This window comes from Cynoglossus semilaevis, chromosome 13 (assembly GCF_000523025.1).
Source record: "Cynoglossus semilaevis isolate Cse_v1.0 chromosome 13, Cse_v1.0, whole genome shotgun sequence".
Taxonomy (NCBI): Eukaryota; Metazoa; Chordata; class Actinopteri; order Pleuronectiformes; family Cynoglossidae; genus Cynoglossus; species Cynoglossus semilaevis.
Genome location: NC_024319.1, coordinates 20,792,572 through 20,818,213, shown reverse-complemented (window position 1 = coordinate 20,818,213; position 25,642 = coordinate 20,792,572). Strand labels below are relative to the sequence as shown.

Here is a 25,642-nt window from a genome sequence, read left to right as displayed (position 1 = left end):
TAGGACGCAAAGATACCACCGACTGGTCAGAATCATCCACAGTGATGTTCTAGAGCATTGTTTCCCAAAGTCTGGGTCGCGATCCTCAGGTAGGTCGCAAGAGTTTGTTTTTTGGGGGGGGTCGTATTGCATCACGTTTTCCAAGGAGTTTGTTTTTTCGGGGGGTCGTATTGCATCACGTTTTCCAGGAGTTTACGAAGAATGTTTACTGACTTGGGTCGCGAAGGTTTGTGACTTTTAAAATATGGGTCCCCAGAAAAAACAAAGTTGAGGAAACACAGGTCTAGAAACCCAGTAAAGGCTTGTGGATGTTAGCGTTAAGGCAGAATACTTCGTAACAGCGCGGAAATAAGTGGGTCAAAAGGATGTGCAGAGAATGTGAGAATTTGAAGGCTCCAAACCTCAGTTCTTCTTCCTCTTAAACATTAATATCATTTGTGGAAGTTAGAAAACCTAAAGGGAAACCACTTATTGGTCAGTTCTGCTTATTTTTTATACTCCACAATGGAGAATATGAAGAACGTTGAAATCTGTCACTTTTCTTAAACATCGCGATTTGGCCCCAGTCTTTTCACCAGAATAACAGATTTCCACCTAACCTAAGTGCTCGTTCTTTTTGGTTCCGATGATGATAACATGTATGTGAAACTAGAATTCCAGCTTGCAGGATCATAGAGTGGAGTAGACTCTCAGACACGTCCATTGTCGGTGTGCGTTGCTATACTTCAGTGAAGGAGGAGATGAAGGCAGCTGTGTTGATGATCACGAGGTCGAATGGAAAGGAAGAATCGTTGGTCGTTTGTTTCTTGAAGCAAAGGTGCCGCGATCATGTTACCAACTGGTCTGGAATATCAACCGTGTGGTGTGACGTTGGTGGAACGGGAGGAGCTTAAACTCAGTGACATTGTTGCGCCAGCTGCTGCCTTGTCTCATAGTGTAAAGTCTGTACAGTAACAAGATGTAGATAACAGTATTTATAACAGCATTATAGACGAGCAACGTGGCCCCTGCGCCTTGCTTCATTATCGGATGTTTTTGGCTGCAAGACTGAGCAAAACGTTGTAATTTCATCGAATTGTTTACTTTGTTTATTTTTTATCTCTTGATGGTGTGATTTAAAGAGGCAAAAAAAAGTGGGAAAGAAAGTGTAAGGGATTGTTTTCACTGTCTGCTGCGTATACACTCTTAAATGTTTGGTGCTGTTTTATGGCACGTTTAAGTGAGAGCTGGACAAAAAAAAAAAGGACAGATGACACCCAGATTTCAGAGACATTTTCTATTGTTACTTGTACATAATCCTGCCTTAGCTTTTGGTCAGCAAACCTGATGATGTCATCACTGCAGCAAGGTGGACTTCAGCCACCAGTTTAGATCAAAACTTTCCTTCCTTTTTTTTTAAAACTGTGCGGTATCAGAATTCTGAAGGCGTTGCACTGTAGAGAAGAAAATGCGTATAATGTTGAAAACAAAACAAAACAAAGGTCATTGGTTTGATTCCTGTTGCTTCCCATCAGTCCTTAAAGATGTCAAATTTACCCGGAAACAGATTTAATGTAGTAGTTGTAACTCAAGAGTGAAAAAGTTTTATTTTAAACACAAATGGAACATTTTTTTTGTCTCACTGCCGCAAATGTGAAAAGTCACAGAAACTCTGTGTAAAAGGAACAGTTCAGGTTTTTTTTTTCTTATTTTTTTGCAGCTCTACAAACGTCTGTTATTTCCTTCTATAGAGCCAAATACACAGCAGCTGAATGAAGCAGGAAATATGTTTTTGAGATTTGACATATTTGCAGGCATAATTTGCACTTTAAATTGAATATGGCAAATAATCTTTTTTTCTTAAAAAAAAAAAAAACCTGAAGTCTTCCTTTAGTGTAGCAGAGGAAAACTAACTGTGTTTGATATCTGGGAGTTTGACACGACTTGGTTTTATTGTTTAAACGGCAACTGTCGGCAATGAACTGAAGAGAAAAGAGAAAAAATTCTATTTAAAAGAGTTGTGTGTTTGCTGTTGTAATTTATAAATGGTTGCTATTTGAATTGTAAATGTTTTTTTTTTAATAAAACAAGGTGATGAGCCTAAAACATGCACTTGCTGTCATTAGTATGTTAAAAGTATAGTTGTAATAATGTATGTATTATCTTTGAAGCATATTTATTGTATTTGTTTTTATGGTACTCTTATGTATGTTTTTCTCATCTTTATTATTTCCTCTAATCTAGGTACAGTAACTGAAACTGTTCGATGATATTTCTTTCTATAACAGTGTTTACTCTTGGGCCCTTCCTGGGCTGAAATATAATGTTTGATAGGGAACGTAATTACATTATAGTATTTTCAGCTGAATCATTTTCTTTTTAAAATATAGCGATTAATTTTAATGCGTATTTAAATATGTTAAACTTCATTTCACAATTAACTAATTAAATATTTATATTGTTTTATTTTGAAATATACAACCGGATGTTCGGTATGTGATTCTCGTTGACTCGTGCTTTTCCGTAAGCGTTCGGTATCAGCGTGGGCCAATTACACCCTGCAACTCCGCCCATTCCCGGCTCACTATGTGACTCCCAGGCCCAAAACCGGACAAAAACAACGTCAGACGAGGACCACCACCGCCAACAGGTGAGTCACACTCGGGATTTTAACGCAAATGTGTTACGGTATCATTTATATCCAATTTTTGTCCTAAATAAACCCAAGCTTGTGCTCTTATTTCCGGGATGATACACAGGCATCTTGGTGCGCACCCGTTAGCCTGCACCTGTCTGGCCGAACTCTTTTTTTTTTTTTTAATTGTACACATTAAACTTCAAAAGTAGCTTACCTCGTCATGGTAATCAGAGGTGAACTCAGCAAAACACAAAATATATTAAAACCTAGCGGTTTGACGTGTAATGTATTTATGGCGAACTTATAAGGGTTACGTTTTTATTCAGAATCAAACGTGGCCATTGCCTCTCCTTTCACCTTAAATTGACTAAAACCTCAATGGAGTGATGAGTCTTCGAGGGCTAACGACGGCTGTTCCAGTGGTAATGACTACAGCGCCAACGGTTTTCCTTCGTATGAACCATTTTGACGGGAATATTGTTGTTAAAACTGGATCCCTGCGTCAGTGTCGCAGGGATGATGGTGCGTTTAAACCCCTACACCGGGCAGCAGCGGTGTTTCCTGCGGCGGGGCGGGGCTGTTGAGGTGGCGCTGTCCGGAAACGTGGTGCTGAATTGCACATTATTTACCATCGAAAACCCGAGTTTTCCACTAACCTTTGGATAATAACGATAACAATAATGAATATAAATAGTAATAATAAGGAATAACAATGTTTTTAGTCTTTCATCATCATTTGTGTGTATTGTGACTGTGTTTTAGATGTTTTAGTCTCTCTAAATTTGTAAAACGTATTTCTCGAACTAACTCTCGCCGATATTTAAGGAGAAAGTAAAAACATTACGTCTCAAGTAAAGAATGTAGTAACGTGTCTTTCTCCCTTCAATCCAGAGTCGTATTCATCATGTGGATGAAAATCATTCTGACGCTGCTCAGTGTTGAAGGTACACAACAACTATAAAATATATATAAGGAATCTCTGCTGCGCTGTGCTGGGCAGTGATTTAAAATATCTATTGTAATAAATATTATTTTTAAGTTATATACAAATTATTTTTTCATCCTAAAGTGTAAATGTTATTGTCACTACTATGTGTTAAATATTAAAGGTTGAGATAAATATTTGTGGCTGCATAAAATAACTTCAAAAGTGAACGGAAAAGAAAAAAAAAAGCTGTGATTCGAACACTTTTTTATCTCTAAATTTTCCTATTTTGTGACAGTGCCTTTGTTAAGATATACCTTAGAGATTACTTTAAAACCCTGGTTGACTAACACAGTGTTACATCTCATCATTTGAGAGGGAACACCACCATCACAACTCTCTGTGTTTTATTTTGCAGTCGTAGCAGCAGCTCAGTGCTGGCAGGGGGCGACCTTCTCCGAGGCAGTGGTTTCCCCGACAATGGGAAGCAGCGGAATACTGCGTGTTCCTGGTGTGTCAACACTGCCGCAGTGCGTGGCGGCGTGCTGCGACCTGCCAGGCTACGATCTGGCCTGGCTGTTTGAGGGCCATTGCTTTATTCTGAGCTGCCAGCCGGTGGAGAACTGCCAGCCCCAAGAGAGACCAGGAGCAGATTCCTTTTTAGCATTCCTGCATAGGGGGTCACCGCAAAAGTTTTTGCTACAATCTCTGGTTCGCGGGGAGCCGTATGGCAGCCACTGGAGGTCACGGTCACGCTCGTCGGAGGATCCTGAGGATCTAGAGGATCTAAAAAACCTGGGTCTCTTTGACGAGCCTCAGCAGGACCTCTCTAACCCGGGGAACATAGATTATACAGGAGAAAGCCAGGAAAACCTCCCGTCGGAAAGAAAAGTAAACACTGATCAACTCTCTGTAAAAGAGAGAGACCACTTCAACCGTTCAAACACAGAGGAAGATCCGGAGCAGGACATGGAACAGACTAGAACTGTGTCAGTGTTCAACAGCACGGCGTCGACTTGGAAAGACAAGGACGGAACCTCGTCTTCATCTGATCTCAAGTCCACTGGTAAATCACAGACAACCACCGAGTCCCACCGCCAGGACGATCAAGGGACTTGGACTACTACAGCAGTGACCATGGCTTCTTCATTAAGTAGCCATCACAGCAGCAGCAGCAGCAGCAGCAGCACACAGCTACCCACAAGTGAAGGTATTTGTTTTTGTGTGATCTTAAATAACCAATTTAAAAAATACGAAAACAGATTCCTCTCGTTCCAAAAAAAAAAATCAAATTATTAGTGCTAATAACAATGGGAAAAAACACAAAAATATTTGTAGTATATAAGGATTCCTGATGCTCGTATCTCAAAGCAAAAATCTGCTTTTCTCTGCATCTCTTTTCTTTTTTTTTTATTGCAGGGCCGTCCGTCATCTCACCAGAAGAAACTGCATTAAAAATGAAAGCTGGAGTCACAACTGGTACGTCAACCACCAGTGCACACACACACACACACTCACACACACACACACAGACTGACCTTTTATCAACTGTTTCCTGTTGTGTCTGTGTTCCCATCCTCAGATATGATGACGCCTCTCCTGACGGCAACTACAGCCACACAAACCATCACCTCTAATCCCAACACTGTCACGGCCGCCCCCACCTCCACCCCTTTAACTACAGCCCCGCCCACTGCTGCTGCTGCTGCTGCTGCTGCTGCTGCTGCTGCTGCCGCCTGTGCTTGTTGTGTCGCCAGTTGAACAGCAAGCAAAAAACAAAGTCCATCTCAGAGAGTGTCGACTGATTAAACATGGATTAGCAATATTTTTAAACAAGGGATTAGGTTAGGTTACAGAACATTATGTTCAGTTAGTTTACCTGACAGGACTGTAATTCCCTGTTGATATTTTACTGACTGGTTTGAGAAGAAGTTAACATTTGACTAGTTCACTGTGACACTAAGTCATATATCCTACTGACATTAGATTAGATTGGATTGGATTAGATTAAATTAGACTGGGTTAGATTAGATTAGATTAGATTAAATTAGATTGACTTAGATTAGATTAGATTGGATTAGATTAAATTAGATTGGCTTGGATTAGATTAGATTAGATTAGTTTAGGTTGGGTTAGATTAGATTAGATTGGGTTGGATTAGATTAGATTATAATAGATTAGATTAGGTCGGGTTATATTAGATTAGATTGGATTAAATTAGATTGACTTAGATTAGATTAGATTGGATTAGATTAAATTAGACTGGGTTAGATTAGATTGGATTAGATTAAATTAGATTGGCTTGGATTAGATTAGATTAGATTAGTTTAGGTTGGGTTAGATTAGATTAGATTAAAATATATTGGGTTGGATTAGATAAAATTGCTTTATATTAGATTAGATTGGGTTAGATTAGTTAGATTTGATTAAATTAGATTGGATTAGATTAGATTCAATTAGATTGGGTTGATGAGATTGGATTAGATTAGATTATATTATATTAGATCGCGTTAGATTAGATTGGATTAGATTAGATCATATTGGGTTAAATTAGATTAGATAAAATTATATTAGATTGGGTTGGATTAGATTAGATTATATTAGATCAGTTTAATGTACAGGATTATTAGTTTCCTGTTTTTAAACATTATTTTGTAAGAAAAAAACCCTGATATATATATATATATTTTTTTTTTTTTCAGTGCCATTGGGTGGAGCTTCGAGCCATGGTCCAGTGGCAATTGTAGGTCCGGACAGGAAGTTGGTTCTTCCTCTGACCAGTTTACTGCTCAACGGCACAGAAAGCACATCTGTCCAAGGCATCATTAGCTACCACTGGGACACCATCAGGTGGTTTATCAGAGTAGTAAACAATGTTTGTAAAAGTCTGTTTTAAACCGTTAAAAAACTCATCTGGGTTTTTTTTTTTCCATAGTGGGCCTCCAGGGTTGAAGATGGAGGGAGCAGACCAGGCTGTAGCTAAAGCCACTGGTCTGAAAGTTGGACGTTACACCTTTAGATTGACCGTCTCTGACCAGCAGGGGGCGAAAGACAACGCCTCACTGACCGTCAGGGTTCAGGAAGGTAAAGGATGGGTTTGAACAAAATCATATCAATATTTGGATGTCTTCAATCGGACTGTATCTGCCTGCAGCGGTTACCCCTCGCCCTGTTGCTCATGCTAGCGGCAGCCACACGCTAACACTTCCAGACAACGCCATCATTCTGAGAGGATCCGTCACTGACGGAGACCAGAGCAAAGTCCAGTTTCTGTGGGTCAGAGACAGCCAGAGTCCTGCTGCCGGGGTCAGTACTGACAGGAATGACTGACAGGAGGTTCAAATATGACGTTAGTTTTGTGGTGACGTCTGTCCTTCTGCAGGACGTTCTGTACGGCTCCGAGACTCAGGCTTCCCTGTACCTGTGTAATCTGGTGGAGGGAACGTACCTGTTCCACCTCAGAGTGACAGACGCTCAGGGTCGCTCCAGCTTCTCTACCGCTACGGTGGAGGTCCGCCCTGGTGAGATGGAACCACATTGTCCGTCTCTGTCTCTGTGTCTGTGTCCTGTCCTGAGTGTTTCGTTGCTTTGTCCCAGCAGAACCTGGCGAAGACCAGCAGGTGGAGCTGGAGTTGATGGTCGCCGTGTCTCAGGTCAGTTTGTCTCAGAAGGAAACGGTCATCAGACAGTTGGCCGCGCTGCTGCACGTCGTGGACACCGACATCCACGTCAGAGCTTTGGAGGGACACGCCCATCTGAGGTAAACGTTCCTGACCGTCTATTGATTGGTTTCCTGACCGTTTACTGATTGATATTCTCATCATTTTACCGTCTGTTTTCCCCGCAGTACGGTGCTGCGGTTCGTGGTGACTGACTCCTCCCAGACTTCCCTCTCTGCCTCAGCTCTAGTTCATCTCCTGAGGAAACAGCTTCTCACTGACAAGAATGACTTCCTGCTCTTCAGAGTTCTGAGAGTGGACACAGTCTGTGAGGCACATTCAAAACTCAATGTTGTTTTTTCCTTTTGTTTAAATGTGGAAATAAAGGAAATACATTTTTTTTTCACCCCTTTTCACCCTCCCAGCATGATTAATTTGCTGTTCTGGTCAGGGTCAGTGTGATCCGGTTACTAAGACCTGCAGTTGCGACCCCTTTTGGACGGAGAATTTGGTTCGCCGATACCTGGGTGATGGAGAGAGCAACTGTGGTAAATATAAGAAGCAACGAAAATTTTAATCCGGCCCGCCATCTTGTTCAAATTATGTTATTAATTTCTATTATCGTTATACGTCTGCCTTTTCCCTGCAATGCCCTCATTTCTCCAATAGATGGTGTAGAAAAGGCTAAAAGCATTTTAGCATTTTAGCCTTTATGACTTTTACATGTCATTTGTTTTAGTTCATACGAACACTCCATCTATCTGTTCTTGACCCGGCCCGCCGTCAAATTTTAGGACCCATTGTGGCCCGCGACTCAAAACGTTTGCCCACGCCTGAGCTAACCTGTTAGCCTCCTGTGAGCTCAAATCAGTGACTAAAACGTATGTCGTTTCCCGTCAGAGTGGAGAGTTCTGTACGTCATCCTGAGCAGCTTCCTGATGATGGTGCTCATCCTGTCCATCAGCTGGACCTTTATCTGCTGCAGGAGGTGACGTCACTCTTTACATTAGCAGTTTTGTGTGTTTATTTATTTCAATATGTATGTGTACTGATACTAAACTCAATGGATTTTTAAAAGGCAATGAGACACTGACCTCTGCTGTCTGCTTGTCCTGTAGGAGACAGAGCAAAGTGAGGAAGAAAACCAAATACACTATCCTTGACAACATGGATGAGCAGGAGAGAGTGGAGCTCCGCCCCAAATTCAGTAAGTCAAAAATATCTGACCATAATCTCAGATTATATCCTCACAGGATTCCGGCATCATTGTTGGAATTTCCCGTTTCATTGAAATTTCCAAGATTAATGTTTGAAGAAAAGTACAATTCTGAATCACACTCTCACAAAAACACAGACATGCCTCTTTATCTAATTCAGGCATAAGCAAACTAAGGCCCGTGGGCCTGATGTGGCCCGTTTTGCTTTTTAAACCGGCCTGCCAAACTTTTCTAAATTATATAATGTGTTTATATTTTCATTATACTTCTTTTTCCCTGTAATACCCATGTTTTACCTATAGATGGCATTGAGAAGGCTAAAAACATTTTAGTCTTTATGCATGACTTTTGTTTATATTTACATTATACTTCTGCTTTTACCCTGCAATACCCATGTTTTACCGATAGATGGCGTTGAGAAGGCTAAAAGCATTTTAGTCTTTATGCATGACTTTTACATGTCATTTATCTTAGTTCACAGTAACGCTCCATCTATCTGCTCCTGACCCGCCCCCCCCCCCTGTTCAATCTTAGCAATTATATTATTGATCCAAGAATTGTATAAAATTGTCATTTTCTTAAGAAATATAATATTAATGGCATGGTTGTTATTCTAGAATTTTCTTTAGAATTTTTTAGAATTCTGTCTTTTTTTTAAAGTACTGTGGTGTTCAAATCTTTTTTCTGTTGTCTCCGTTGGTTATTCGTTGTATTTTCATTTTTTTACTGTCAAAACAAAGGCATCAAACACCGGAGCACGGAGCACAACTCCAGCCTGATGATGTCAGAGTCGGAGCTGGACAGTGACCAGGACACCATTTTCAGCCGGGACCGACCAGTCCGCAGTAGGAACCGGATCGGTGCTCAGGCTAATCGCAACGGAAATGCCTTCGGATGAGGAGGCGGGGGGGTCGTTCGCATCCTAGTGACTAAGACTCAGGATCTTTCCGGAATATTTGCACAACTGCAGGACGAGATGAGGCTTCCTGAAAATCTGGAGGATCAACATCTCTGCCATCTTTGTCTGTCTGACCACAGTGATGATGTCATGAAGGGAACAAAGGTCAGATGAACACAAGAGACCAAAACATTCTTTGTATCTTTCACAAAAGAGAAGGTCCTGGACGGGATTAACGATGAGGTAGAAAAGTCACATTTTCTGATTGATATTTATTTATATTTTATCCTGATCTAATTTATTCTTTTCTCACGAGTCCGATTAAACCATCCTGTCGTCTTGTTTACAAGTTTAGCTGTTGAAAAAAATTGTAAAAAAAAGATTAAATGGAACGTGGTTTTAAACCAGCATTAAGATAAGTTTGATTTAGTTTAGTCATTTTCAGTATTTAAGTATTTCTGAGCTAAATTCAGTTATCGTGGCCTTTGTAGAGTGCATTGTGACTTTGACTAATTTCTGGCCTAACATTGGATTAAGTCTTAATTACTTTTTCATTTGCTTCCTTTAAGTTCCTTGTAGAGCCTTTAGTACAACTTTTTTTTACCATCACATTACAGAGTTTGCTATCAAGAATATTTTAAAAAAATGGTTTATTTCAACAAAGACACACGGCACCATCTGTGCTGACATTTGTTTTTATTACAACATGTAATTGCGACATTTTAAATTTACAATTAATTTCAAACATGACAAAACCACCATTAGTCTCTGCTACAAAATATTTGACAACAAAGAGAAAATACAAATGTTAACACTGGAGCAGGTTCAGCACAAGAACAAAAGGCATGTTTTTCTACTCTACTTCCTGGCAAAAAACACCCTGAAGAAAGAAAAATATTATTTTATTTTCTTATCTGTGATTTAAGTCCTACATATAGCATTCGTACCAAATCAAGTATCCAGATTACAATTGTAATCTGGATACTTCCCCCGAGGAAAATCTTGCGAGGCGCTCGTATCTCGAGGTACCACTGTATTATGACGATTATGATATAACTCTGATATCAAACCGCCATGCAGTGCAGCTCATTCTACCCTGTTAAATAAATTTAAAAAAATCACAGCACTTCTACAGCAGATCGTCTGCCTCCATCTCAGTCTATCTCTTGCTATTCATGCATTATTTTTAGGCTCCATCTCCAATATTCTCTGTCCAATATCTCCATCACCTCTACCTTACGTCTGTAGTTTTAGCAGAAAACTGCTGTTCCTTTAATCTGCTTGATCAAATCCTGTTCATCCTGGTCACTCCTCGTGAAAATCCTGTCACCTCCAGCCAGCCTCTCAACCCTACATCCCAGCATATCTGACCACTGTCACTTTGTTCTTCAAAGTAAAAAAAACCCCAAACAAAACACATTTACGCTAACCAACAACTTGACCATCTCAGTTATTCTATTTAAAAAAAAAATAGTCTATAACGCCACATACACATTGTTATTTCGAACAAAAACAAAAACAAAAGTGCTTTTATTTCATCTGGAAATGTAGTCAGATATATTTAGTTTCTCCTCAGTCCACATTCAAGGTAGGAGTTTGAAATCTACAACTGCATATCCCACTTCAGAGGTCATGACCTGATTCAAGTTAGGAGTTTGACACAGTTTGAAATCTACAACAGCATATCCCACTTCAGAGGTCATGACCTTTAAGCATGTTAGAATGCTAGGAAGGCTGAGACGATTTGAAAATGTGCAATCCTAATTTGGAATGTTGAAATAAATTATTTAAAATTTTGTGGATTTTTGCTGTGATGCCTTACCGTCTGAGCATCTAGGGCAGGCGTTTCTTGTTTTTTTTTCCCCCCACCTCTATTGTGTTTGGAATACCCCATAAGGACTGTAGGGGGTGCCACTCTGCCTCGTCGCTCCTAGGGTTTCAGGCCTCCGAAACACATGTACTTGAGTTCCAGGTACTCGTTGATACCGTACTTGGACCCCTCGTTGCCCAGACCAGACTCTTTTACTCCACCAAAGGAGGCCTCGACCGTGGACGTAAGGCCCTCATTCACTCCGACAATACCGACCTCCAGCGCCTCGGCCACGCGCCAGATCTGAGACGGGTCCTCGGAGAAGAAGTAACCTGAAGATGACAGAAGTAAACGTGGCTACAGACTGCAGGCTATAGCTGTTGGGAACAGGAAATCCTCAGGGTAGAATTTTGAAGTATAAAGTAGTTTTTTTTTTCTGTTCTCCATCTTGGGAAACTGTTTAATTACTGTATTTTCCGGAGTACAAGTCGCACCAGCCAACTAGAGTGCCCTCTAGTGGCTGTCAACGTGAAAATAACAAACATGTACATTTTCAGTGGTACAGGAGTAGCAGATACTGGTACACGAGCATAGAGTGCCCTCTAGTGGATGATAGTGTGAAAATAATGAACATGTGGAAGTCGCAAACCCAGCCAAAGGATGAAAAAAAGTGCGACTTATAGTCCGGAAAATACCGTATGTTTTTCTTTAGTAAAATGTTTTTTTTAGCAAACGTTTGACTAAAAACCGAAATGTTTTTTTTAGCAAACGTTTGACTATTTTTAAGCTATTTTGCAGCTGGGTTTTAGCTACCTTGTAAATCTTTTATTCCTAATAATTTATTTATTGTTAGCTTTTTTGGACGAATGTTAGCAGACTTTTAAATATTCTTGGCAAAGCTGGTTCTATTCTTGCTACATTTTTTCTAAACGGTTACCACTTACTGGCTAACTTTTAAGTACACATTAGCCGTCTATTTATGCTAATGCTTAAACCTACAGTCATTCTTTTGTCAAGCACACACAGACTTCCATCTTTCACCTGCTAGTCCCACGTTAGACGCATTAGCGATGGACACAGCTTCTTCTTCTGTGTGAAACCTGGAACATGAACAGAGGAATTGAATTGAATAACTTAACTTTCAAATGTTCTGTAACACTTCAAACAAAACAAACCCCATTCTGACCTGATGACAGGTATAAGGGGTCCAAAGGTTTCCTCTTGTGTACACAACATGTCCGTGGTGACGTCTGCCAGCAAAGTGGGCTCCATGAAGGATCCTTCCAGACGATTGCCACCCTTGATAATATTTGCCCCCCGGGACACAGCGTCAGATATTTGGTGGACCACCTGAAGAAGAGAACGTCTGTTCAGTTAACACAGTGGTTCTCAATTATTTTACGTCAGCAATGTTTTCACGCCTGCCCCCACTCCCCGACCCTCACCCCGTGCGAATTGAAATACTATTGAGAACCTGATAATGTGAATATTTTTATCTGTACAAACCACTGTATGTGTTGCTGCCACCTAGTGGCTGGAGGCTTATTATCATTCAAGCATTACAGCAGTGGTACACTTATGTCCAACGTGCCATATTCCATTGGAAGACCCTCTGGCACCTCTGCGTTAACAGATTGTTCGTCTGACTTGTCCCAGGAATCTAAAATTTAAGACTTTTGAAGTCTGGAACCGCAGTATCATAACATTTCTGTCGTGGTTCCTACCTTTTCTGCAGCTTTGATGTTGATGAGTGGCCCCTGGGTGGTGTCAGGCTCAGAGCCGTGACCCAGTCGCAGCTCAGCATCCATGGCTTTTCCTAGTTTCTCCATGAAGCGACTGTAGATACCATCCTGAACTAGAAACCGGTTTGAGCACACACAAGTCTGCCCGGGAGAAAAGGTGGGAAAAAAAAAAAAAAGATTTACCTTTTCTGCCAACACTTTGTTAACTACACAGACAGCCACATCAGCTGACATCACCTGTCCAGAGTTCCTGAACTTGGACCCCATGGCTCCGTGCACTGCTTTGTCGACATCAGCACTGTTGAACACGATGAAAGGCGCGTGGCCGCCCAACTCCATAGACGTCCTTTTCACAGTGTCGGCGGCCATTTTTAATAAAAGCTGTAAAAAAAAAACAAAAAAACCCTCCAGTTTTCTCTTTAATAAACCGAACTCCTTAAAAAACAAAAAAAATGCAGTTTTCTCTTTAATAAACCGAACTCCAACAGACAGACACAGACGCCAGGATTTACCTTCCCGGTGGCAGTGGAGCCTGTGAAGGAAATTTTGGCCACTAGGGGGTCAGTGCACAGGACCTTTCCAACAGACGGAGTCTTCTCTCTGGAGCACGGAACCACGTTTAAAACTCCTGCAGGGATACCTGCCTGCTCCGCTAACTGTGAACACAAAAACCAGACACAAAATCTGAATCTTTTCGGTTGTTGTTGTTGTTGACCTCTTACAATAAATTCATGATAATGCGTTGACGCTGACCTCAGCCAGAGCCAGCGCTGACAGCGGTGTGTCCTCTGCTGGTTTAATGACCACAGTGCAGCCAGCAGCCAGAGCTGCTCCCACCTTCCTGGTGATCATGGCACTAGGAAAGTTCCACTTAAAAAAAAAAACAAAAACCAATAACAACATGAAATGAAAAAAATATTTAAAAAAAAATCCTTCCGGAAAGACTATAAAGACATTCCATACTGACCGGAGTGATGATAGAGCAGACGCCCACAGGCTGTTTGAGGAGGAGGATCTTTCTGTCCCTGAAAGGAGATGGGACGATGTCACCATACACTCTGCGAGCCTCCTCTGAAAACCACTCCAGGAAGGAGGCCGAGTACCCAATCTCCCCGAGAGACTCGCGCATGGGTTTACCCTGAAAAAGAATGACAGCTGACATCGTCAGTTTGAGGTTAACTCAGTACTTCTCAAATAGTGGGGCAGAACCCCCTGGGGGTGGCAAGGTGAGGTGGGGGGAGGGGGGAAGAGGGGGCATGAGAGGCTTCCAATCTACCACTGCTGTAAAGCTTGAATGATAACAAGCCTCCAGACACTAGGTGGCAGCAACTCACACTTTCAAAATAATTGAGAACCACTAAGACTGAAGTAAATGAGTTGAAATGCTGGTCTTTGATCTTATTTTTTTTTTCTCTTTTGATAATATGCCATAATACTTTTGAGTGCTAAAACCAAACCAAACAAACAAACAACCACTTCCTGTTTGGACGATAAAGTGACACAGGTTTCAGTTTCCAGAAAATAACATAAGGACCTGTCCGTTTGTCCAACTGACACTTACAGATTCAAAGGTAATCAGTTTGGCCAGATCATCTTTGTGCAACATCATGAGGTCGAACCACTTCCTCAGCAGGTGGCTCCTCTCCTGCAGGAAAAAAAGAAAAGAAAGAAAGGTGAGGCTGAGAAAGACAAAAACAAAATTCTTTAAAGAGTTTGACTGAGCTTTACTCCTTTTCATGTTGAAGTAACGTGTAGTTGGTTGGTTGATATATAAAACATGGCGTTTGTGTTGGCAAACGTTTTGACTCGCGCCACAATTGTCCCAAAATTGAACAGGGGGGTAAAGGTTTTGACTCGCGCCACAATTGTCCTAAAATTGAACAGGGGAGCGTTGGTGAGAACTAAGATAAATGACATGTAAAAGTCGTGCATAAAGGCTAAAATGCTTTTCGTGGTTATTGCAGGGAAAAGGCAGAAGTATAATGATAATACATATAAATTATATAATTTGAAAAAAAGTTTGGCGGGCTGGATTAAAAAGCTAAACGGACCTTAGTTTGTCCATGCCAGTTTTCAGTAGTTACTTGTTTACAAACCACCAGTTCCAGCACACACGTTAAACGTCACCTGGCTTTGAGCCAAATACATGTTAAAAAGGGTTTAAGTCGAACAATAAGGTTCCGTTTGGTCGGTTTTGTAATTTATCTGAAGGAACATTTGATATATATTTACACGTTTTTTTTACGAACCCCATGCTTGTCGAATTTATATCGACATGGTATTTGTTGAGATAGTATCAATATCGTATTTGTGATATCTTCTCGCAGAATTAATATTCAGTTCGGTTTAAAATGTTGTACTTTGGCCGTGTACTGCTTCCACGAATGAAGCGCCGTGTACGCTGCGTCCACCGCCTGTTTAGCTTCAGTCGGGCCACAGTCCGTCACCCGGGCGATCTCTTGTCCGGTGGCCGGGTCCAGGACGGGGAATACGGAGGCTGCGGAGACCCATCGGCCGTTCACGTAGCCCTGGGTCCGCAGCAGCGGATCGGCGACGTCCAGGCTGTAGTTCCTGCTGCTAGTTGTGCGCAGCATGGCTCCAGCTGCAGCCGAGGAGTCAGAGAGGACGAGCCGAAGAAAACCGCGACCTCTCAGCAGACGAAGAGTGGTCATTGCACGGCTCTGCGTTCGATTCTCACGGGTAGATTCACAGACCCCGAACCTGCGCTGTTTCCGTCGGTTTTAACCGGTCCTGATGAGAACGTATTGATCACGTGACACTACACAATACAATCACCGCCTTCCGGGAGTTTATGTTGAGCTTCTGTAATTATAGTTTATCTGAATCTGAAACGGGTGAATTGATAATTAATTTTCTAAATGGTGTTTTTCTGTTGTACTGTATTTATACAGATACCGTACATATTTGGCTGCCAGAGCTGTGCGCACCCCCTGCTGGCTAGTTGCGATACAAATCAGTTTCAAGTAGACTGTGACTCGCAAAAATGCTTAGGAAAAAAACACAAATAAAAACACAAATAATTTTGTCTGAGGTTTGTATTTGTACAAAACACAATAGAGAAAATCGTGAATTTTAGAACTCAGGGGCACAAGATATACTTACTCAGCCAGTAGAGGGCACAATCCTTATCCACTTAGAGCTGGTTCCAAACCCGCATAAATTGTTGAGGGTTTTGTCAAAAATAGCATCAACATACGAAAACCAAAACAGAAAATGGACTACCATAACAGTTTTTTATTATTTTTCTTTTGCAGTTTTATTGAACATTGTAATTTAATAATAAGTCAATTATAAAACTAAATGTATTTATATAACCAAAACATCTGATTATTTTTATATAAATCCATCCTGACCTGTTTCCTCAAGAAGAGTTTAATTATTCTTTTACTATTATTATTCTTTTATTTATTTACAGATTATCAGTAAATTGCAGTACTAACAACACGTCCTTTTCTACCTCCACCCTTTAGAATAATAAAAATTAGAATAACAAACCTACAATCAACTTCCCTACTTTTGAACACTGTTGATGTAATTGCAGTTTAGCACCAGTAGATGGTAGTGTCACACCTTAGAGAACAAAATGCAGAGCATGAATTTATTAGGCTGACAGTTGTCATAATAACGATGAGGAATAGAACTATCATTTAATTACAAATAACTGGATAACGCAATGATATAACATGGTATTTGAAATTGAATATCTGACGTGATTTTAGTTCTTTTCTATCTGGAAAAAATATGCTTTCTAAATCAATCTGTCTCTGAAAATCAGTGATTTTACATGATGGGAACTCGGTTCATCAAATTTCCTATCATCAGAATCTACGTTATTTTAGTGACAATTCACATTTTTACAGGTTACTCTGCTTTGTCTACATGTGATACCAATCTCATCTGAGTGATCCAATCACCTGGTGACAACTCTTGACACCTGGAGAAAGCAGGTGTCTCCTGTGATGCCCCCTGCCTTCATATGCAAACACAGTGTTTGTTGGTGCAGAGAAACTGATGGGTTTGACTGCACAACAAAGGAATCCTCCCTGGACCAAAGAAACGTTTTAATTAGTTAACACTCAGACACACAACACCAAATGATTAAACATGATAAAAAAATATATAGCAAAATGACAGAAATAGCATCTAAAAAACTGACTTTATGTCATTGAAATGAAAAAATGCCAAGTTAGCTAAGCATAAAATTAAAAAAATAAATAAATGAAATTGAGCAAAACCCCTTTCTTAGGGTTGAACATCGGTATAAACATAAATAAACTAAGTTTACTGTTGACAAAAATAGTGAAATTTAACTACTTCGGTAATGTCGTGTTTAATGATAATTCACACACCAGGTTACGACTCTGAAGTCAACCTTCGAAATATATATATAGCAGCACATTGTGGACAAACGTGGACGAGTTCATTCATGGTAAAGAATGTGGGGGGGTTTCATTTCGTTTCCATGTTCTTCACATGTAGACGGACATGCAGCCTGTGGCCCCTCCCCCCTCTCAACGTACACCACATACGGTGGACGGTATGGACCGGAAAGAATATAAAGACCAAACCACAGCTGCAGCTGCTGCACTGCTTCACTTTACTCACACCGGGTCCAGGACCAGAACCCGAGCCGAGCCGAACCACAGCTGTTCCTGCAGGTGAGCGAACACACCCACGAAAGCAGCACTTTGTTTCACAGGACTTTACAGGTTTACCTTGTTTAACGCATGCATGTCATTTAACATTCTCTTTATGTTTAAGTAAAAGTTCTATTTATTCGTCTAATTGTGATGTAGTTTTGTTTTATTTAAGCTCAATTGTGGGAAATAAGGGTAAACGAGTAGGAGGGGGGAAAAAGAACAAAGTAAACAATACAATAAGTAGGTTATAACACGAAGACATTAAAAACATTAACCATTGAAATTGAAAAACTGCGAAAAGTTTTTAATTTTATCAAACAAACATTTGTTCGAGCATTTAATGTATTTCAAGAAAAGCATTAATTAACAAATTATTATCAACAAGCGAATGTAGGAAATGCAACAAAAGCAAGGTCTGTTCCTTGGAAACTTTCCACAGAGAACATTCAGTCCCAGCTGAATCTTGTTTGCTATAATTACGCTCAAAAAACACCCCTAACGTCATTGAAACGTAAGTATTTAAAGTATAATATCCTGAGGAGATATGGTTCTAGTTTAATCTCTTGTTTAAACAAATGTATCCTTATATTAAACAAATGTGTCGAAACCCGAATGTTGCACAGCATTTAAAACATATGTATGTTCAATATTTGATACGTTATGGTGTAAAATTTGCTGTTCTTTGATTTATTTGTCTTGAAATAATAACTTTTAGTGTTATTGTTCGCATGCAGTTCATGTAAACTGCCAGTGGGTGGCTCAATCCCGTCTCTCCTTTAGTACATTTTGTTCTTGGGTGCAAGGATTTAAGGTGTTGAAATGTATTGAAGATTTTTCATATATTTATATTATTTAGAGTTTAGATTAATTCCTGGACAGATTTTTGTCATTGTCTGCTTTCAATTGCAAATCAGCTGCTGAATGTTCTCCACCTTTAAGACTTAAACTCTTTGGCCCATAAAACACAGATCTTCAGTTGCTTTGCAAACTATGATGCAATAATGTCACACTTGACAAGTTAACAAAAAGTAAGGATCTGAGGAAAAATGAATATATTCCGATTTTGCTTTTTTGTTTTTTTTTAAACTATAAAAAATGGTGCCGTTCACTTGTTCCTATAAACAACCAGTTGGTGGCTCCGGGTCATGGCATGGCTTTTGTACATTTTGTTCCTCTGCTGTGTATCACATTGCTAATAGAATGCGTGTTAAATAGAAGTGTTAAACATTTAATACAATCAAATATATTTACATCTGAAAAACAAACAACACATGCGTTGCAGGCAAAAAGAAATCACTAAATAATTTCAGATGTCTCAACCATTGAAGAGGAAAAAATCTATTGTACAAGTCTTTGTCTTTCCAGTTGGACAGTAATGTCTTCACACAAAACTACTAAAGTGTTTACGGTTGTGATAAATTAGTGTTTAGTTTCATTTTGGATTTGATTATGGAAATAAAAATACAGTTTGAAAACTGGCCTCATCTAGTTTCCTTTGAAAGAGATTCTACTTGATTTTTTTTAAATTAAATTTCAAATGTAAAAGCTATTTTTTTTTTCCACAGGTTTGAACTAATTGTACATGTTTTTATTGTTTCATGTAGAACTGTAGTGTAGGTTCGGCTTTGACGCTGTTATCTTGTGTCGTCAGTCGGTCGTCCCCTGTCGCTTTCAGTCCTGTGCGTCGGTGTATGTGTGTCTGTGACTGGTATGGTATGGCGTCTGTACATTTTGTCCCCACCTCAGATAGTGAGACGGTGGCAGCTGACCTTTCCCTTTTTGGGAGTTGTGGTGGGAAGTGACCCAGTGAAATGTAGGAGAAAGTTCATAATTGAAATTTGAACTGAATTGACTCGAGTTTCTCTCCCCTTTTACCTCATCCCCTGACCTGTTTAACTTGAACGGAGACACTTCTGTTGATTCGGGACAACTTTGGCTTTTTTTTTTTTTTTTTTACGTTTTGCTGCTTCAGCAGTTGCGCTGTTGCACGTAGTGAATTTAGAGTCTCGGGTGTTTTTACTCCTGCGCTACAGCTGACATGTATGTGGCAGCTCTGTGTGAGCAGCTATGGAACCAAGAGCCACTGTGACCACTGAGTCCATGGCCTTTTGAACTGGACAAAAACATTTTCTTGTTGATAGAAGTTGCAGCTCAACTATTGAATCGAGTTTTATCCTCCAGACTCATCTAAAATGTGCGTGTCTGGTACACAAGTGAAAAGGCCTCCAGACTCATCTGTGCGTGTCTGGTACACAAGTGAAAAGGTGTACCCCGTTGGCGCTGTTACCATGACAACCATGAAGCATGGCTAGACACGAGACTGTGGGAGGGATGATATTATTTAATCACACTGTACAGCTTAATGAACAGCAGGGGGCAGTAAACGTCAGACAAAAAAAAGGTCAAGAATAAAGGGGGATGAGTGTGATTGGCTGATGAGGATGAAAGGAACACAGTGTACAAATCCATTTATTTATATATACATTAGATGGATATCTATCTATAGATATGGTATAACTCTGTATACGTTTATCTATGTAGACAGATATGTCTTTTGCGTTTTCTAGAATTATTTTGAAAGCTGAAAACTAATCCATAAGGAACAAAGGAGAGATGTCAGTTACAAACCCCCACTCCCCTCCAGACATTTGCTGCAGCAGGTATTTTGAGACATGGCTATGAATAATACACCAAAAATGAAGCAACTCCTGTTTGCTCTATCGTATACACCTCAGATGAGCCTGACTCTCCCGCAGGTGAGGAATCACCTGGATTCAGGCCCAAGTGTTCAGTGAGTGAACCACACCTTGACCTTAAACAGAACCTTAGAGCCTGAAGCAGCTGCCAAGTATTCACTGAGTTTTCCCTTTAACTCTATATCTGACACTTGTGATCGTAAACATGTCTGAATCTGTGTTAACTTCGCTCAGACTTTATGGGATTTGTTTTTGTTTAATGATTGAAATGATGAAGAACAGAACATATTTGTTATTTAAAAAAAATATTGAAGTAGATTATTGTGACTTCAGTATTTGAGGTCATCAGTCGGACTTTTATGTGGAATTAGTTGTAAGACAGACGATGCATTTTTCTACTTGGAACAGTATTGAGAACTGTGCATGTTTTCTGCAACGTTTTAAATCTTAACAGAGGTACGACTTTTTTTTTTTTTTTTTTTTTTTTTTTTTTTAGTGCTGTAAAATGTCTCATTCTGGTACTATTTAACAGAAACATGTTTTAAGTCTTATAGCTAACTTGAAATAGATGATGCTACACCTTAGGATCCAACTCGAAGGATTAAAAAAAAAAAGTAGATAGAGACTGCTAAAATTGGCCCTTTTTTTTGTAAGGGACTTCCTGGATTATAATTCCTGCAGCCTGCAGTTATAATCTGGACTCTAATCCCTGCTAAAATGGGAGTTTTCTCTTAGTGTTTTCACTTGGCCCTGAACAGCTGATCAGACTTAATTTCCGACATTCCAGAGTAGGTGTTGTTTTTGGAAGCGGGTGTGCCCGTGGGAATTCGGTCCGTTTTTTGTTTTGTTTTTTTGATAGTAATTCATGTTGACAGTGTCGTCTGTGTTTTTGTTTCAAAGTAGGCGTGGCTTCCATGGGCACAGACCGCAGATCTGGTTGGTCCAGACAAGAGCAGGATTACATAAAATAGAAATGTGCAGAGGATCTCGCAGCAGTGTCACTTGTTCTGGCAACAGTTTGCACTCTGGTTCTAGAGGGTTCTGCAGTTACACGGATCCATTTTTCTTTGCTCTGCATCTTTTTGGTTTTGGTTCGTTTCCCGACTGCTGAAAAGGCCAAAACCTATGACCTCCTTCAATAACTAGACCATTTTCAGCAGAGGAAACATTTTTATATTTGGATTCACTGTTGTAAAGGAGGGACTGTAGGACCAGGCAGGTTGGCATATTTTTGAACATCCTTGTCCTTCTCCCTCTCCTTCCTGTTCCTCCTCAACCCTCAGTCAACCGATCAAAGACCCAGCTCAAAACTATTCTCAAGATATGTTTAACCATGAAGCAAATATTTGAGGTTTTGCTTTGTCTATGCTCCCACTTGCTTCCCAACAGTTAGACCATGAAATGACTCTGGAGTTTTAACTGGGACTTTAACTGTGTCTCCAGTCGTTTGGACCGGGACAATGTCAAATGGAGGTGTAGACTTTGTTAGACCTAGACTAACTGAGGGTCTGCCCTTCAGAGTCCGATATCATCCATAGACGATGTGATCGCAGAGGTTTAGAAAAACGTTGAGCAGAAATGCCATCACATCTACAATTCCAGATGAGAGTCTGGTCTTTGAACTCAGTGAAGCTCTGCTGAAGCCTCAGGCCGGTGATGTTCTGTCCTCATTTCTGGATCAGATGTGTCTTTTCATTTCCAGTTTTGTGATATTTCTAGATGTTTCTCGTTGCTGAGTCACATTTGAGGTGAAGTCGTTTCTTGTTGCTGAGTCACATTTGAGGTGAAGTCACTGTTGCACAGACACTAAACAAAGTCTTGCTTCTGCTCCTCTCTACAGGTATTCTCATCTGCCGACTCAGAACATCACCAGGAGACATGATCATCAGACTGGGCCGACTCACACCTGGATACTTCCGCCTCCTACAGGTCTGTAGAGAAATTAGAAAAAAATGTCAAACTTTGCTTTTGATTAAATATTAGACCTAGAAGTTCTTAAAATGTCATTTAATAATATTTTAAATGTCTCTGCAAATGATCTTGTGTGTGTGATTAAGTCTCTGCAAATGATCTTGTGTGTGTGTGGTACTCCATCAGTGAGCACAAATCCAAATTCTAAAGTAAACATCAAATAGGAATGTTAGACAAAAATGTGACCCCTGACCTTTATATAATCAACCACAAAACTTTTAGAAAATGAAGAGAGAAAAAAAATTAAGAGATTTAAGATAATAACAACGCAACGACTAAAACTAATTCCTTTTGACATCTCTGAAAGCTGCCGCAGGCTAGCACTCTTGGATAAGAGGTTATTCTAGTTCAGGCATGGGCAAACTAAGGCCTGGGGGGCCGGATGCGGCCCGTTCGGCTTTTTAATCCGGCCCGCCAAACTTTTCCAAAATTTTTTTATTTTTTATATTATCATTGGACTTCTGCCTTTTCCCTGCAATACCCACGTTTCCCCAATAGAGGGCATAGAAAACGATAAAAGAATTTTTTTATGCATGACTTTTACACGTCATTTATCTTAGTCATCTATCTGCTCCTGAGTTGGCCCTCAGGTTCAATTTTAGGACAATCGTGGCCCTGTGAGTCAACGTTTGCCCACGCCCGCTCTGGTTCATCCACATTCCAGACTGGACCCATGGAAACGATGGAATTCTCTTATCTGTGTGAAGGAGAAATCCTCGTCGACCAGACATTTTGAGAATGTTTGCTTTGTCCTGGTGCTGGGCAGACTTTGTTCTGGTGCTGAAAGGTGTCTGTGTTTCCTGTTTGCTCGACCTCTGACCCTTCCTCGTTCTGTCTCCTATAACAGAGGCAGGTAGCTGGGGAGGTGCAGCTGCAGCCTCAGGATCGAGCCCTGAACCAGATCGCCATGATGCTGGCCATCATGGGCCTGAGTTTGTCCTACTACAGTGCTAAACAAATGACTGAAAAGGTCCAGCCCCGCCCACTGCCCTGAAGGGACTCTGACCCCTGTTTCTAGAAAGATGAAATGAGATGATATGAAGTAGAGGAGGGTGGGGCAAGGAGGCAGCAGAGCTATTTCTCACGTCACAGTCATTCTGACATTCTGGTTTCCCCCCTCAGTGACCTGGAGCAGATGATGTCCAAGGCTACTTTTTAAGAGTTGTTTATTTTTTTTTTTCTGGACCTTGAGGACTATATGAGAGTCCTGGATTGAAACTTTAGGTTTCGAAAGATGGGTTTGGTGGATGGAACGAGGGCAGTAGGTGGAACTTGAAATGCAAAACTGGGCCTCATTTATGAATAAGTTGAGTTCCTAAATGGCAGGACTTTGACTTTGAACCTCAGTTTGCATGTTAAAATAATAGGATGAGGATGATGATGATTTGGTAACACTTTTAGAAATAGGATGATGATGATGATTTGGTAACACTTTTAGTGGCCCACATGTGCTACGTAGGCTGTGGGTCACATCTTGGCCAAAGTTGAACCAAAAAAAAAAAATCATTGATCGTCAGTAATTTGATTGCACCTTGTCACGGTGAACTGCCGTTCCTAAAGCGTCTTTGTACACAAAATGGTGCTGTCAGTAGTGTTCTGAGTTACAAAACTAAAGTGGGAAGAAGACGGCGTGAATCAAGTGAACCGGTTGGTAAAGAGAGCTGAAGTACGTTAGGGTTTCTGAAAGGTTTAAGATGAGCTGCTGCATTAATGTGTCAGTTATAAGATTATACCGAAATAAGTGTTTTCCTTAAGTTATCGTTGTTGATGTATACGACATTAATGGTAAGTGGATTTTCCCCCACTTTTCCCACTATGCAATTGTTTTTGTTTTTTTTTTTTTCTCAAGTTGTCAACAAAGCTGTAAACACGTCTGAGTTATTGCCTTCCCTGATTTAGTAACTAATTTCTGGGATATTTGTTCCTGTATAGATTAACTGTATAACTGTGTGAAGCTTGTGTGTAACATTTTTGTGGAGTCAACAGATGGTGGCTGTGCAGATATTTTAATCAAATGCTGTTGTTTTGTTATATTGAGTCACGATAATGTTGAATGTATAACTTTATTTTTTTTGCCAATGATTTAATAAAGCTGTGAATTTTTTAAAACAAATTGTTGTTTTTAGTTTTTAATCTAAAATAATTTAAAAAAAACAGACATTAAATGAATTTGGTTTAATTTTAATGTTTCTTTTGGTTTGAATTATAGTTATAATCACATTAATTTATTTTATTTAATTAATACATTTTCCCTTATTTTTAGGAAATTTTTGTTTTTCCCACTTGACTGTGGATCCAATATGGCAACTTTATGGCAACAATGAAATACTGTTCATACAACTTGAAGGCTTTACTTGTTTTGACGAACCTTCAATTAATCCCAATTTTCAATGTCTTTATTCTAAATCATGGGCATATTTTTTTAACATTGTATTCATTAATCACAGTCTAGCTATCTTCCAGTGTTCCCTGATTCAAAAAAAAGGTCTCGACAAGTAAAAAAACTCTCTTCAGTTTAAATGTGAATTTCTGGTTCTCTGCTCACAGGCTGATGTGAACCATCCTGACAGGTCGAGACCTAACGCCACGTGTTTTCCCCCCCCCAACGTGAGGACATAAGCCCCTCCCACATTGCTGTTGATGCACGTAGCAATCCCTTATGCTCATCAGTTGGCTAAAACATCCATGACGTGACTCGGCGATGCCAGAATCACGACACCAACCCTCAGCTTTCATTGGTTGACCGCTGATGCGTCACTAAAATCAGCCTGTTTCTGAGCCACGTAGACAAAAGGGGAGAAATAAGGTCGCTGCAGAGGGACGGGGCTAAGAGGAATCAGGGTTTTGGACGTTTTGGGTGGAGCGCCGTTGTTTTTGTTGTTGAGTCCAGATAGCCTGAGCTTTGTCTGATCCTTCAAATCCTCGTATTTCCTTTGCACAAACTTCAATTTCCTCAGCGGTTTCATCTCACCATCCAGCATCACGGACAACGTCTTAGTACTGCAACCAATCCAAAAACATCAAGAAATTAGGGACTCTTCTGAAAACATTCACCAATTCGTGATAAAAAACAAGAGACTCATCTGAAAACATTCACCAATTCGTGATAATGATAAATTAGTCGTACACATTAGAAATATGAAGTACTTCACTCCTTTACTGGATAGGGAATCCACACTAAAGTCAACAGGAAAAAAAAAAAACCCCATCAGTGATTTAATCTCACAGGGACACCACAGCTGCTGGTCTACTGCGGTTATCATGGTACGGTAACATGTGGCCCGTGGTGACGTCACATTCCTGGTTATGTAACGTCTGAGCAGAGTGAGAATTTCACTGCGGCTTTAAATCGGATAACTCGCACGTCAGGTCGTGAAAAACCCAGTAATATTCATGGTTTAAATGGTTTTAGAGGGAAACACGGGAATTGGTCCACAGTGTTGAGA

The 25,642-nt window shown here is 40.2% G+C and overlaps 2 protein-coding genes across 2 annotated transcripts; one reads left to right on the top strand and one right to left on the bottom strand.

Moving 5' to 3' along the window:
- The first annotated feature begins 2,349 nt into the window (after nt 1-2,349).
- Nucleotides 2,350-10,407, top strand: kiaa0319 (KIAA0319 ortholog). Its single transcript, XM_025061554.1, is given in 15 exon segments — nt 2,350-2,629; nt 3,509-3,561; nt 3,961-4,752; nt 4,962-5,021; nt 5,125-5,280; nt 6,245-6,392; nt 6,478-6,626; nt 6,697-6,848; nt 6,925-7,063; nt 7,143-7,302; nt 7,390-7,529; nt 7,627-7,749; nt 8,102-8,189; nt 8,320-8,408; nt 9,159-10,407. Coding segments are annotated over 14 exon segments (2,394 nt in total). The 5' UTR covers nt 2,350-2,629; nt 3,509-3,521; the 3' UTR covers nt 9,317-10,407.
- Nucleotides 9,998-15,821, bottom strand: aldh5a1 (aldehyde dehydrogenase 5 family, member A1 (succinate-semialdehyde dehydrogenase)). Its single transcript, XM_025061732.1, has 11 exons — nt 15,229-15,821; nt 14,430-14,513; nt 13,836-14,006; nt 13,622-13,738; nt 13,381-13,524; nt 13,106-13,249; nt 12,851-13,009; nt 12,313-12,476; nt 12,168-12,226; nt 11,023-11,458; nt 9,998-10,953 (listed from the first exon to the last, which is right to left on the bottom strand). Exons 1-10 carry the CDS (start codon nt 15,538-15,540, stop codon nt 11,247-11,249), a joined length of 1,566 nt encoding a protein of 521 aa, XP_024917500.1. The 5' UTR covers nt 15,541-15,821; the 3' UTR covers nt 9,998-10,953; nt 11,023-11,246.
- Between the last annotated feature and the right edge of the window lie 9,821 nt (nt 15,822-25,642).

Bases quoted from the DNA above. Each gene is read 5' to 3' on its own strand.
- aldh5a1 (XM_025061732.1), bottom strand. From the start codon at position 15,540: ATGACCACTCTTCGTCTGCTGAGAGGTCGCGGTTTTCTTCGGCTCGTC. The intron at 13,250-13,380 runs GTAAATCCTGGC...TTTTTTTTACAG, and splicing joins GCTCCACTGCCACCGGGAAG to CTTTTATTAAAAATGGCCGC. The intron at 13,010-13,105 runs GTGATGTCAGCT...TCTCCCGGGCAG, and splicing joins AGTTCAGGAACTCTGGACAG to ACTTGTGTGTGCTCAAACCG.